At 38.3% G+C, this 16012-nt stretch overlaps 1 protein-coding gene across 1 annotated transcript in view; it reads left to right on the plus strand.

Annotated features, from left to right (window-relative positions):
* Nucleotides 1–16012, plus strand: part of Themis (thymocyte selection associated) — a 180941-nt gene that overhangs the window by 63067 nt on the left and 101862 nt on the right. Inside the window, exon 3 of the mRNA XM_076859750.2 lies at nt 1605–2063. Coding sequence (XP_076715865.2) covers nt 1605–2063 — 459 coding nt within the window. The remainder of the gene's footprint in view (nt 1–1604; nt 2064–16012) is intronic.

Raw genomic sequence — 16012 nt, forward strand, 5'->3', positions numbered from 1 at the left:
CACACACACACAAATTCATTTACTGTGGCAAATTCAAGTATACTATTTATTAGATTCTCCCTGATACAAGGCATAATAAAATTCTTTCAAAGTAACCATTTGTTTTCCTTACTGCCTTCAAGTACACCTTATAGTGGATGAACAGTTTTCAGTTTCTAAAGGTTTTCAGGATTAACTAGACATTCTAACTTAATCATTCCTTATAGAATTATGTCACTTACATTTTCTTTAGGAAGTTTACATCTAAAAGTAATTGAAATTTCTTTTTATCATATGAGCATGATTTTAAAAATACCCTATTAGAAGTGCTTGTACAGTAATTCTAAATATACTATAACCTGGTTAACAAATATTTTGATATACAGATGAATTTAATTGGAATACATTTGTGGAGTAAATAATAAGCTATATCATTCTCATAAATTTTAAAATATGCTGTCTACTTAGAGCATGCTACTATATAATATCATTAACTTGTTTGTTTGAGAAAGCAGTTAACTAAATTTTCTTATTTTCTCTGCAACTTAACAAATTTATTCAAAAAATAAATTTCTGAAAGTGATGCAAATCAGATGTGCCCATAAATAAAAACTAAGCAATTCAAACAGGAGAACCAGTTAAACATGCAACTATAAGAAGCTCTATCTCTGCACTGAGGCAATGATTATAGGGATAATATTAGAGATAAAATTCAAATAGTGAAATTAACAAACAGAAATTAGTGCAAAAGTGAAAACAATGAACATGTTTAATGAAAAAGCTAAATAAGCAATAAATAAATAAATAAATAAATAAATAAATAAATAATGATAGTAAAAACAATGATCTAGCCTGGCATTTTCCAAGGAGGGATATAAGGAGTACCAATATGCTGTGATATATTATGTTATGATTTATGAATGTCTGTTTCCTCCCAAAGTTTTACCATGCAAGAAATTATACATGTCATATTCCCATTTTGTGAGTTATAGCCCATCTAACGTTTCTGAAAAATCTTACAGTCATTGGAACTATGCAATGTTTTTCTTCATGTTAAAATACACATAACATAAAATTTTTAATCTTAAATTATACAAATTGGTGGCCTTTGATATATTTACAATATTGTACCTCATGATCTGGTTCCAGAAATACAAATTTTCAATTTGGCTGTAAATCAGTTTCCCTCTGGAATAGCTTTTAATTTTTGTGTCTCTAAAGAAGACATGGATGCAAAACCTAATCTAATTCAATCTTTACTTTTCAAAAATTAAAAGTAAAAAATGTGATCTTGAGAAACTAATTGCCTTTGTCTTGATCATATTGGTAGAGAAGGCAGAGCCAGTACCACATAGAAAATTTCCATTTCCGGGAATAGGGCATTTTCTGTTTGAAGGTATTTATCCTTATTTCATTTATTTTTCCAGATCTGATAATCCAGTAATCTATAACAGTATGCCTACATTTTACCTAGAAAAAGTCAGGAATAAAAAATTTGTCTGTGATTTTAGAAAAGAATGGTACTTCAGAAAGCTACATTATATTTGTTTTATGACTCTTATTGTGATTTTCTTAAGAGAACTTTCATTGTAAAGCCTTTCTAATTCACACAATTATGTTCTTAGGTCTCTTTAAGATCGTGGCTGATAAAACTCCATACCTTACTATGGAAGAAATTACAAGGACCATTCATATTGGACCCAGTAGACTAGGGCATCCTTGCTTCTATCATCGGAAGGATATAAAACTAGAAAGTTTCACCATAAAACAGGGTGAAAAAATTATGCTCAATTCAGTTGAAGAGATTGATGGAGAAATAATGGTGAACTGTGGAGTAATAAGGAATCATCAAAATCATTCATTTACTTTGCCTTTGGCACAAGAAGGAGAATTCTACGAGTGTGAAGATGAACATATTTATACCCTAAAGGAGATTGTTGAATGGAAGATTCCCAAGAACAGAACAAGAACTGTGAGACTTACAGATTTTTCAAACAAGTGGGACTCAATAAATCCATTTCCTAAAGACTTTTATGGTACTCTGATTCTCAAGCCTGTTTATGAGATTCAAGGTGTGATGAAATGTAAGTATACATTTTAGAAGGATGTTCTATCAGCATGAGATGGTGGGTTTGGGAAGGAAGAGTTTTAAAGAGACTGAAGAACAGGACTCTGTTCTTGCCTCTCAGACATAGATTTCTCCTCTATACATATGCAAACCACATATCTATTGAGAGAATCAAATTGAATTGTGTATACACAGGTATATTATAAATTGTATGGTGCTATTCAAGTATAAGATACAATAACAGGTTCAGACAGAGAAAAATACTAAGTCATTTAAATTTTTTTAAAATTATAATTTGTTATATATGACAGCAGAATGTATTACAATTCATATTACACATATAGGGCACAATTTTTCATATCTCTATTTGTACACAAAGTAAACTCACACCATTCGTGTCTTCATAAATGGACTTAGGGTAATGATGTCCATCTCATCCCACCATCTTTCCTATTCCATACTCCCTTCCCTTCCCTCCACTTAGTTCCAGCTAAACATAGTTGGGAAAGAACTGATTTTTAGATATTGGCTTTCTTGTATGGAGGTAGGTGAGATAGAAAGTGGTAAGGATGCAAAGTTTCCAACACCTATTTTATGATAATCATTTTCTCCTCCAACCACCTGTCAGTGGTCACAAATCCCTCTTAGTATGGGGTTTCCCTGACTTAAGGGACAATGATATAAAAAAATTACCACATAAGTGTGCTTAAATATACTATCTTCATTGAATTATTTATATTTTAAAATAGGAATATCTGGAGGGAGCAGTGTTACTCTAAAATATTAGCACCTTGAGTTCTCAAGATCATGACACATACATTGGGCAACTATGGAACAAAGGGCTTTGAACTTGGAATCAAAAGGATCAATAACTTTCAAGTGGCAGCTTTGGATGAGCCATTTAAACTTTCCAGTGATAACCTTTTATCTACCACATGGAGTTGTTTTGAGAGAGAAATAAGGTACTATTAGAGAACTATATATAATACACTTGAGAACATAAAGCAGTGTGTGAAAACATTTGGTCAGAAGGTGTCTCCTTGGATATTTCAAAATCTATTTCTCTTTGCTGTCATTGTTATTTAGTCATACAATTAGGAAACATAAGTATTTTCACAAGTTGTAGATCTCTCTATTAAATTGTTTTCTCAAATATCTAACCGGAAATTGATCAATTCATATTAAACTAAAGGTATAGGAGCTCCACTCACATTTTTTTTTAACATTACCAAAAAAAAAAAAAAATTGAGGTCACAGCAAATTTTTGACCTCACATTAGTGTTCTGTTAGGTTTCCCAAAACAGGCAATTGAAATGGGAGATTGATTTTTTTCTCCATTTTCATAAAAATAGATAATGTTTTCTCACTTTAAAAATTTGTTAATTTTCTAAAAACCACTGGAATCCTCTACTTTCCAAGTGATTGTGAGTGAGGGCAAACCCAGAAGCTAAGCATGAAGACTTGAGTTTAGATTAGGAATCAGGTTTTTGGAGGATGAATAGGAAATAGAAGAGGAAGGCACAAGGTTGGAGGAAGCAGAATCAGCTTACAGGAAAGCAGGCAGGCAAGATGAGGGAGCTCAAATTTAGGAGGTATAAGAAAGAAGAGTGGGCAATTTGAGACAAATATGGAAACATGCAAGAGGGAGTGCAGTCAATCATAGACGTTCTTGAAATATATTCTAAGGGGTTGAAATTTATTCTAATCAAGAGAGTTTTAAACTGAAAGACACAGATATGGATTTAGTAATATTAGTTGGGTCTATGGTAGGCTACTTAGGTTTATATGATACAGATATCAATGGGAAAGTCAGAGAAATATAGTTGGAACTAATGTTTTTGAGATGCACAGTCTGCAGAATTTGGAGGTATAGTGAAAAGGAAAAGCAGTCAACTTTATTCCCAGTCTTCTGACTTAATGTACTGGTTGGATGGAGGGGCAACTTATTAAATATAACTAGTAGAGGAATAGGAAACACTATCAGAATTGTTTAGGTGGACTTAAGTGTTTTTTCCTGCTAAACAAGATCCTAAAAGAAATTTTTGATTGCAATAGAATCCTTCACAAAATGTTTTAGTCCAATTTCCATTCTTTAATGATATAGACATTAAATTTTCATGTTCCTTATTCTGGATCTTCATTTCTTGGATATTATTTTAGATGGTAGTTCTTAGCTACCTTGGGACAAGTGCTGACTGTTAGTACAAAAAGACCAGGCCAGTTGCAAACTTCATGGGTCATTTCAGCTTTTTATTCAGGAACAAGATTATACCTCCAACGAACCCACTTCCCTGGTGGTAAATGAGCCACTGGCTAAAGGAGGCGTTTGGGCTTATATAGTTTATACTGAGAGGTGATTTAGTGAGCCTGTGAGTTTGGGCACTCAGGAATTTGGATTTTGGTTTGGGGGCCAGTGGCCAGGAGTTGGAGAGGTTTTATCTTGGAAGAGAGAAAATCTATCAATGTATAGCTTTCTTTTTCATTCCCTTTTCTCAGGCCACACTATTTTGGGGTTTTTCATTTTCCATATCCACACTGACTTTCATGTGTATTGACTGCTGAATACACTGAAAACGGTAGATGGTGTGCTCATGAACACCTCATTCAATATTGTTTTTGTTGTTATAGGCATTTCACCCTTAGATATAAAATGCATAACAAATTGTGGTCTTGTTTCATGTCTTAGTTTTATACTTTCTTCAACTGAAGACTCCAACACTCTGTGAAGTCAAGGGACTTTGGGAAGTTGTTTTATACAGGCCTTGAGTATCAGGCAGAGTCTAAACCCCTCTTGGCTTCAGTCCTTCCTTTCTAAAGTGACAAGAAAAAGAACAGGTCAGAGTGGGATAGAAGTTTTATAGAAACCTTAGGGAAAGAGCAAGAAGAAAAGGACTGGGGGCTACAGAAACCTATAAAATATTGATTTCCTGAAAAGAGAACATAGCAAATAAGTAGAGAGAAGAGGGAATACAAAATATTCTACTGGAATGACTAGGTTTTAATATGTCACCAATGTGACAATTTAGGCTTTATGAAAAAGAAAAAGAGCAGAAAAATTTAAATGAAATATTTGTTTCTGGAACTTTTGATCAAAGCCCCATATAGGCCTAAAACCTCATTAACCTTCACCATATATTTAGTGATTAAAAAAAAATTATCCCTGTTTGGAAAATAAATATAAATGTCAATCCAAGACCACTAACTACTGGTCACATGTATGTCATTAGATGATATGTGTGTTCTTTTCACAGAAATATAAAACTCATATTACTGAAGAAAAAACTGAAAATATCAGTATTGTACAAGGTGTTTTTTTTCATTTAGAAGAAAGCCTTAATGCTGCCCCAAACCTGGGAGTACATTCTTTGCCTAGATATATAAAATACTACTTCATTTTATAAATGTAGAGCTGAAATCACACAAGGAAAAGACTCAGAAAGGTAGCATCTGAGTATTGTACTTAGATGATAAAAGATTAGCAGAAAAAGTACTTTGTTTTTAGTATCAAGAATTTCTTTTTCTCTCATTTAATTCTTAAAAATTATTTCAAAATTCATCAAAATAAAAAGTTTTATGCATAATACACAAATAAAAGTTCTTTTTAAAAAACCAAAAAATAGTAAAGAAAACTATAACAAAGTTAACAGCAAACATTCTGCCCTTGACCATTCCCAAATTTTCCCCATATTACCTTAGAGTGGCAAAATAAATACTTAATTTAAATATATATTTTTTTTTTGGTATTTGCATTCCTAGTAGGAATGTTACTGTTTTTCAAGTCATTGACTTTAGATAGTTACAACTGACTTTTACATATGGCCATGAAACGAATATTCTCTTGTAAGTCTTCTTTTCCTCATTCTCTCAGTATAAGGTAAGTAAGTTATTTTCATTTTTGTGACAATTCACTGCTGAACCAAGTGATATATCAGTTTTTCTGTAATGATTACCTTATTGTTTTCTCTCCTAAATCTCTAACATCTTTGTTGAAACAAAGCCACTCAATGTAATTTTCTACAGAGCCCAAACTATCAGTAAATTAATATTCTTTTTTTTTCCTGTGAAAGTGTTCCTTCTGAAATTACCCATTCTTACACTACAATTTGCATTGGTTTTTTTATTATTATTATTTTGTAGACCTACTGCTCAGGCACTGTCCTTCTGTTTAAAATTACCTGGAAGTTTCCTTTTGATCCGCTTCTGCGTTGATCAGTGATATTTGCAATGAAATAACTTTCTCTTTCTTGATTTTCTTTCAATTCTGATGGTCCCATCCCCACTTGTTTCTGGAGAAAGTACATGGGATATTAATTAATTTGAGAAGCTACAAGTTTAAAAATTCTGTATCCTACATAAACATTTGATTTATAGTTTGATTATTTAGAGAAAGACTGAAAGGAAAACAAGGAAGGAATCGGGGGAACGATGAACAAGAAATGAAAGATGGAGACCAGGCAGAGTTACACACGAGAGTTTATTTGTCGGAGCTGACAACTAAAGACACATGTCTCCACAGATGGAGACAGAAGATACAGGCTTGGGTTCTGTGACTTTTATGGGGCAGGGTCAAGGAATAGAGCTGGGTGGGTCCTAATGCAGGTGGTTAAGAGTTGGGCTGGTATGAGGGAGTGGGGAGCCTTTCTCAGAAAGGTCCTTGGGTGGGAAAGCAAAATTTTTCTTAAGATGGTGGCTGTCACTTAAGATGGCCATCCAGATGCTAAGCAAGGACCTTATATTCCTCCCTTTTTTGTTTGTTTTTGTGCCCCTTAAGGGACAGGGATGTAGATCAATCTTCTATAGCTTCTTCCTGCTGAGAAGGGGTGCTGTCTGTACTCTTGTTAGGGGCATGGGGTGTCACTGAGGCAGTGGTGATGGTCAGGAGGTGCCGGGTGATGCTGATTCTGGACGGCCCAATTTTGGTGAGGGGTTAGAAGTCCTGTAACAGAAGCTGGTTCATGGTTTGGTTAGAGATCCTTTGAATGTGGTCTTGAATAAATCTAATGACACAGGAGGCAAGCATTAGCAAAAGGTCTATGGCAAGGAAAGAGGTCAGGAAAGGAAGTGTCCACTGGAGAAGGGGGTTATTTAGCTGACGTCTTTCAGTTCCAATGGCAGTGGGACGCTTTGGGACCTGAAGGAGATCAAAGACAAAGGGGGCTTTCGTAACTGATGGTGGTAAAGAATCCGCATTAGTAACTTGGTGGTAAAGAATCCGCGCTCCTTCCAAATAACAGAGTGGGAGAGAAGTATGTAGAGAGCATATTTAGAGTCAGTGTAGACGATGAAGGAGGCTCCCTTTGCCAAAGTGAAGGCTCTGACAAGGGCAACAAGTTCAGCCTGCTGATTGGATGTATTTTAGGGGAGGGGAGCTTCTTCCACAACTGAAGTTAGAGACTATAGCATATCCTGCCCAACAAACTCTGTCCTGAAGGAAGGAGGAGCCATCTGTGAATGATGTATGTTGCCTGGAGCAACATACATACATCCCTGGGAGGGATGTAGAAGAAACTCCTTCAGAGTTTCATTGCATGAATGGGTTGGAGAAGAGGTGGAAGAGTCCTGAGGAGGGGGGAGGAGATTAGCAGCATTTAAAAGTGAGCACATGGGGAAAGTAAGACCGGGATCTTCCATCAGGGATACCTGTAGAGATAAAAGGTGACAGGGGGTAAGGAATGTAAGCCCTTATAGGTGAGAAGTTCCTTTAGGTGATGGGGAGCCATGATTGTGAGTGGGGCCCCAAAGGTGAGTTTCTTTGACTCATTAATGAGAGGCTGAAGCCAGTGTTTGTAGGCAAAAGACCCATCCCCAAACTGTAGGGTCAAGACCCTGTGATAGATAAGCCACAGGGGCAAAGGTTGTGTGTCTGAGGACCCCTAGAACAAATTCCTGTTTTTCGGCCTTGTAAAGGTGAAATGGGCTTGTGAGGTCAGGGAGACAGAGAGAAAGTTTTGAAGTCATTCTTCTGTGTTGTAGCCAAGGGAAAAGTTAAATTGATACTTTCCCCTCCTCAGGCCTCCTACCAAGCCTACTGAGTCTGTCCTTTGTCAATGTTAGCTTCAGTGTGGCCTCAGCCAGGGAGATCGCTATGTAGGGTTTTACAATGTCGGAGAGTTCTGGGTCCCTTGTTTGTCTAGAAGTAGGGTCTCTGGAGGAATCCAGAGCTTTAGTGGAAAGTAGAAACTGGGCAGGGGAGCAAGAGGAGCAGGAACCAAATAGAGTGGGGCTAAGTGGGTGAGGAGGCAGCCGAGAAGGGGGTTATATGGGACTGGAGAGTTCCCCATGGCCAGTTGGAATCTGGGACTGACAGAAGGGAGTCACCCACTACTTCCCTAGTCCCAGGCTTTGCCCGTAGAGTCTCGGTTGCCCAGCCAGGGCTTTTGTGAGCTTTGCTGAGGAGCTGAGAACTAAATCCTGAGATTGAGCTTGCCAAGGGGAAGGGATTGGGAGTTCTCCGTGGCAAGTTGGAGTGAACTTGACAAGGAGAAGGGATGGGTGAGAATCTCGGTGCTGGGCCAAGATCTAAGTTCTAGAGAGGAGAGGGAGCAGACTTCCGAGGAGGAGTGGAGGGGAACGAGAGAAGTCACTTACCCAAATGAGGCCAGAGTGTGGATGAAGAAGAGTGCTAGGTGAAGGAAAGGTGTGTGGTAATTGTCCTGGGCCCTCAGGCCAGGATCCCAAAGCAGCTCAATTCCCTGGAGGGGAGAGCAAAGCTGATGGGAGAACTTGAGTGACTCGCATTAATGAAAGAAAAGTGGCACAGGACAATTCACACACACACACACACACACACACACACCTGGGATGAGAAGTGGGTTTATTTTTAGGAGGCTGACAAAGCTGCTCTGCAAAAATAGAGGGATAGAAGCAGCAAAGGGGGAGAGAGTATGATTAGGCCAGAAAATGGAGGGGATTTTTGAGACGGATGTGAATAGGTTCGTGGTGTGAGGCAATAGAAGGATTTGAAACATCCCAGACAGTAGGGTCCACCTTGGAAGTGGGTAACGGGAAGGCTCTGACAGATGGAATAGGGGACGGTCCTAAGATAAGGGAGTGGATCAGGGGAGCTGCAGGCAAGTCTGGATGGAAGCATATAGGAGGGGAGAAGGAAAGCATAGCCCCCAACTTTGTAAGGATGTCCCTTCCCACAAGGTATACAGGGCACTGTGGAATGACCAAAAAGGAGTGGGTAAAAATTAGAGAGCCACAAGTACAAACAGGACTAAGTGTCTGTAAGGGTTGGTAGTAGGCCCCCAAAACTCTGTGAGGACTGAATATGTAGCCCTGGTGTCTGGGAGGAAGGAGACAGGCCTACCTAAAATACTCAGTTACCCTGGTTTCCCATGGAGTGATGGTAGTGGTCTGGTAATGGGGACCTGGGCCTCATCAGTCCTCTGTATCCAGTCCTAAGAGCTGTAGAGGGGAACCAGAAGGGTTGGATGCTGATGGCTGCTATGGGTTTGGGGACAGTCAAAGGCCCAGTGTCCCTTCTGATAGCATTTAGGACAAGGGCCTGGAGGCTTGTGAGGCTTGGGACACATATGAGCCCAGCGACCCATCTGACCACATTTAAAACAGGGTCTGGGCAGTCCAGAGGGACCCTTCCATGGGCCAGTGGAACCAGGGACAGATGCTGAGGCCATATGAATGGTTTGAGTGAGCATCTGATAGTTCTGCTTCAGGGCCTTCTTGCCTCTCCCGTTATACACATTAAAAGCTACTCCCAGAACCTCAGCTTGGGGAATTAGGGGTCCCCTCTGAAGGCATATTAGCTTGGCCTTAATATTGGGGAAACTCTGGGAGAAAAAGTAGTTCATTAGTAGTTGTCTCATCTGTAGTCTCAGGGAATGGGCTGCCTTTCTAAGTCCGACCATTAGGCAAGTAATGAATTGGTTTCTACTAGTTACTCTTCCAGGCAAATTATAATCCCAACTGGGGTCCAGATCAGGGACTGCTTCAGTGCCAATCGTATGGGCAGGGGAGGTCTGATGTACCTCATCAGCATAATTTCTAGCTTGCTCCCAAACTCAGTTGCACTCCTTTGGCATGAAGGTATTAAACAAGATTATATGGACAAAGTGGAAGGTCAAATCATATGTTTGAGTCAGATATTAAAAATCTTTGATATATGCAGTGGGGCTTGAAGTATAGGACCCAAGCTGCTTTTCTATCTGTGAAAGATCTGACAAAGAGAAAGGCATATGAACCCAGATTACACCACGTACCCCAGCCACCTTGTATAGAGGACACAGAGATGAGGGTTGGGCAGTGACAGCCCGTGACCCTATGGTGAGAGAAGAGAAGGGTGGAGGGGCTGAGGGGACAGTTACTGCGGAGGCTTCATTAGAAAGAGAATTGTGGTGTGGCAGGGGCTCATCCACTGGGTCAAAGGAGAAGGAGTCCTGGGTATTATCTTCGGTCCCTTTGGAAGCAGGTGTTGGGGAGGTAAGAACTAAGAGGACTTGTGCAAGACAGCAAGAGTTGCAGAGAGAGGGCTTAGAAAGTAGAGAGGAGAAAGTCTGATCATATGATATCTCTTTCCAATTTCCTGAACACTCACAATAGTTGAAAATATCCCTGATAATATTGGGACCTAGAATGTCATTAAGCAGCCATTTAGAATCCAAAGGATGTTGCGGCCAGATCTGATTGCACAAACGGCTAAGTTTTGAGGGGTTTAGGTCTAGGGGTGAGAGAGAGAGAGAGAGAGACCCTAGGCTAGAAAGCAGGAAGCTTAGAGGACTATGGGAGGGAATGGATGAGGAGCCACCCATGGTGTGACGAAGGAGGTGAGTTTAGAGGTGGAGTGTCCCCCAGTCAAGGGGACGGTTCTGCTCGGAAGGTTGTCACCACCTCTGTGTAAGCATGGGGGGGGGTGAGGGCCTGTAGAGGCATTTGGGTGCCCAGCCGGGACTACATAGGGGCAGAAGCTGTAGAGATTAGCCCAAGGCTGAGAGGTCTTACCAGGAACAACTCCTAATCACTCTCAGTGGTTTTTGTTTTGTTTTGTTTTTTCCAAAACCCAGGACCCAAATAAAAGACTACCTATAGACCTGATTGACAGTAGGAGTCAGCTGTAGCTGTGAAAGCTGTGGCTGGGGTGCCCCTGAAAACACAGTAACCCCAGGAGTGCCCGGTGATCAATGGTCACTTCCCGGGACCCATAGGTTGTTTAGTTGGACTGGAGACAGGGGTCTTACCTGGGATGTCTGGTGGTGGGTGCAGAGAAGATGTTAGACAGAATGGAGGGCCTGTTACCATGATGGAATTCAGATCGGGGCCCAGGGACACTCAGTGACCCTCGAAGAGGGGAGCAGGCACACCAGGGAATCCAATCTCAGATTTTGGCACCAATGAAAGGAAAGCGAGGAACCAGGAGACGGGTGAACAAGAAATGGAAGATAGAGACCAGGCAGAGATACACACAAGAGTTTATTTGTCAGAGCTGACAAATAAAGGCACATCTCTCCACAGATGAGAGAGGCAATACAGGCTTGGGTTCTGTGACTTTTATGGGCAGGGTCAAGGAATAGAGCTGGGTGGGTCCTAATGCAGGTGGTTAAGGGCTGGGTTGGTATGAAAGAGTGGTTATCCTTTCTCAGAAAGGCCCTTGGACAGGAAAGCAAAATTGTTCTTAAAATGGCAGCTGCCACTTAAGATGGCCATCCAGATGCTAAGCAAGGACCTTACAACTACCAGTTGAAAATAATTTCCCCTCAAAATTTTGAAAGCTTTGCTGCCTTTTATCCTACCTTCCAGCATTACCTTTGAGAGGTTATCCATTGCATCCTGAAGTTTCACAATAACGTGCTTGTGGCGGTTTGGTTCTTTCATTAGGATGGTAGTTTTCAATCTGGAAAATATAGGTTCATCATTTCTGAAATGTTTTACCTGATGATGTCTTTTCCACTATATTTTGTCTTCTCTTTCTCTTCAACTTCTAATCTCACATGAAAGCACAGTTTCTATGTCTCTTTCTCTTTTAAAACCTTCAGTGAAAATTCCTTAATTACAGTTTCAGTTGCGTTAGTGAATTTTAATTTCACCTAGCATGTTTTCAATTTCCAAGTGTTATTTCTTACATCAATTTGTAAATGCTGCCCGATCTCACTTAAAGGATGCAATATCTCATCTCTGGAAAAATATTGAAAATATTTTACATTTTCTTTAAAGTTTTCTATTGCTATCTGTATTTTATCTCTCTCGGTCAATCACCCAATTTTTTTTTTAAGTTTGGTCTATGATTATTAAAGGTTTTCATCAAATGCTTGGTGAGTATTTGTCATTAGTTCATATTTACATGTAAGGCAATATTCATTTTAAGTTTATAAGAAGACACTATTTCTATACAAGCTTATGAACTGTAGGTCCTCTTTCACTGGGGTATTCCACAGTCAGGTTCTGCTAGTCTTTCCTCTGGAAGATACTTAGTTGCTCAGGTGATGAATCTTTCCTGTATCTTGTGGGCATTATTAAATTATTGAATATAAGTGGTATGGCAGCTACTGTCTCACTACTCTCCTTAAAGATTTAGACTTACCCTCTTTGTTTTCAGAATCTTGCTTCTCTCCTATTCAGTCAGGTCTAGTTTATGATTTACAGTATTTCCTGCAGAGAGGAAGGTGGGGGGTGATCACCTATCCTCTTCAGATTAAAGATGTGGGCTGTACTATTCCTCAGACATTCATATAAACTCCTTGTTTTTAATGCCGTATCTTTATTTCATTATTTAGGGGGGTCTTTTTTTTTAAGGGGAAATACATTATTTTATTTATTTTTTTATTGATTGTTTAGGAGGGTCTTATGTGTCCAGTTCTTAAAGTCTTCTACATGATCATTCTTTCATCTAATTGGTCTTCATTTAGGTTAAAGAAGACAGATATCTTTTAGATGCTTTAAACTAACACCTTCTTTCTTTCTCACTCTCTCTCTTTTATCCTGTTGTGCTCTTGTGGTAAATTTGTAGGATAAAAGTTTTGGCAAGGTGTATATTTCACCCAAAAACTTTACAACTTACTTAGTTTAGTTCTAGCCCAGAGTTTTGCCTGAACCTACTAATAATCTTTTAAAGACTTGGTTGCTATTGCTGACAAATGTTAAATATAATTTCTAAACTTAATATTTTTTAGTACTGTAACTAAAAGCTCTGTCCCTGCCTCCAATGCCAATCAATGCCACTTAATAATGAGGACACAGTTTTGAGGAAAAAGAGAAAAAGGTTTATTACTTTGCTAGCCAAGAAAAAACACAGGGGACTCCTGTCCCAAAGGCTGAGACTCTCCCAATCAGGAGGGAGTTGGGCGGGGCGGGCACCCAGATGCCTGTCAGGATTATTTTGTTAATTTGGGAGAAATGCACTTCCCAGATCCTTAGCAGGCATCTCCTTCTTGTAGTGGGTGTGTTCAAGGGCAATTAACTAGTAGAAAAAAAGGTAACATTGTCTCCCCAATTTTGTTAGGGAGGGGGAGAAGGGAGGAGAGAGGAAAAAAAATTTTTTTTAAATAAGCCTTAGAGCAATGAGGGCTACATCCAGAAAGTGAAGGGACCACTGTTACAGTAAAACATAATTTTCAGTAATTTATAAAAATAAAGGAAATTTTTTATTTTAATTTTTTTAGCTTTTAGTGATTGAGATGTAGTAAATGTTCAATGAGTATTCAGTAAACCAAGTACATGGATGAGTAAATAAAGCAACTAAAATTCTGTTTGTGCATATATATTTATGTTGAACAGTACAAAGCTCCTATTTAAGAAACAAGATATTTTCTCACTCATCATGTCCAGATTTGATTTATTATTATACATACTTATGATTTCAATAGCTAAGCATAATGTTAACTTCATGGATCCCAAATTAAAATCAATTTTTTTATAACAGTTTGAATTTTTACTAGTGATACTTTTCCTAATGCATCCATGAACATACTGTGATGACATGAAATTCAGAACCATAAGGTACATAAGTAAGCTCCCATTTTGTTTCTTTCTTTTAGACTGCACACTTACTGCTAACAGAAATATGTGTGTAATTATTTTTTCAGTACCAAATATTAATATTGTATTTGTCAGGGTTCTTCAGAGAAATTTACATACAAATCTACATAATATTATATATAAAGAACATTATTTATTATATACAATGTTGCTTATTTTAAAGAATTGGATCATGTTGTTTTGGGAGTTGGTAAGTTCTAAATTTATCTGACAGGCAAGTAGGCTAAAGATTTGGTCATGAATTAATGCTATATCCTTGAAGCAGAATTTCCTTTTTTTCAGGTGACCTCAGTTTTGACTGTTAACCTTCAACTGATGGATGAGGTTCACCTGCATTGTAGAGGGTAACATTCTTTCTTTAAAGGTTACTGATTTTAAATATTAACTACATCTACAAATTGCCTTCACACCAGCACCTAGACTAGTGTTTAATTAAATAACTAGGTATTATAGCTTAGTCAAGCTTAGAAATAAAACTAACCATCACAAATATCAATGGAAAATATATTGAAGTACATAACCTAGTGTAAAAAATGCTTAAGTTCAACTTAGCATTTAAAACCCAATGAAAACGTGAAAGGCAGTGTAGTGTTATAGTGACCTATATCAAAAGCAAGTACAGGGGTTGGGGATGTAGCTCAGTGGCAGAGCACTTCCCCAGCACACCCAAGGCACCGAGTTTGGTCCTCTGCCCTGGAAAAAGAAAAAAAAAGCAAGTATATTCATTTTATATGACTCCTGATTTCTCTATGAGTGTCATGATAATAGTTTTTAGAAAGCAGTCCTAAAAAAACTTTCTCTCTTCAAAAATATGAACAGCAGAAGAGCCAGAGAGACCATATAAAATGGAAATTCATAGTATAGCTTTTCTTAAGTTGAAATGAAAGTGAATAAATGGAAAAAAATAATTCACAGAATATCACTAAGAAAATGTATATAAAATAGATTAACTATAAAATAAATTTTAGTTTAAAAGTTTGGAACAATGCAGAACTCAGAAATTATTAGGAAGTCTAATAACTTCCATGTGATAAAAATATGCAATACAAAAATAAAAAAAATAAAAACAACTGATGGAATACATAAGAGATCAGGATGAAGTTTCTAATACCTTTTCTTTTTGGAGGTACCAGGGATTCAATCTAGGGACACTTACCCACTGAGCCACATCCCAGCACTTTTTATTTTTTATTTTGAGACAAGTTCTCTCTATGTTGCTTAGGGCAGTGTCACATTACTGAGGCTGGCTTTGAACTTGCAATCCTCCTGCATCAGCCACTGGGATTACAGGTATGGGCCCTTGCAATGAGCCAAATATATAATACTTTTGAGAAAAATAAGTAGCTAGTCTTGGAAAAGTAACTGACAAATCTGACTGAAACTGGATTTTCAGCTCTGCAGCTGTAGTGTGGCTAGTGCTGTAGCAGACCACCTGCCATTGCCTTCTGGGTTCTTGTCTCATGAATTTGTAGAATGAAATTCACAGGAGTGGAAGAGGAAGTATAAAGAATAGGATTTATTCAAGTGAGGAGGTAAAAGACAGAGCTCCTGCAGGGTAAGTGGAGACCCAATGGTGGTTGCCAAGTAAGTGTAATATCTAGGGGCTTATATAGTTACTGGGAAGGGACATTGATCAATATCTATGCTAATCAAGTATTGGAAAAGTACCAATGTTATTGTTCAAAATCTGTGGTAAATAGGTATTAGAAAAGTACCAATGCTGTTTGTCAAAATTATGCTAAACATGTAATGGAAAAGTGTGAAGGTTGTTAGTTAGCCCTTGGGTCTCTGGTTTTCACTCAGATCTGAATAGCTTCCCTTTTCCCATTTCTCTTTTTCCTCCTCCCCAGGACAAAGGAGTTGACTGGAATGTTTGGAAGGTTTCTACAGGTTGACTTCATGGACTGGCTTTATATTAAAAAAAAAAAAAAAAAAAAAAAAAAAAAGGCTTAATTGGGACCCACTACCTATTCT

This window comes from Callospermophilus lateralis, chromosome 6, assembly GCF_048772815.1.
Source record: "Callospermophilus lateralis isolate mCalLat2 chromosome 6, mCalLat2.hap1, whole genome shotgun sequence".
Classification (NCBI taxonomy): Eukaryota; Metazoa; Chordata; class Mammalia; order Rodentia; family Sciuridae; genus Callospermophilus; species Callospermophilus lateralis.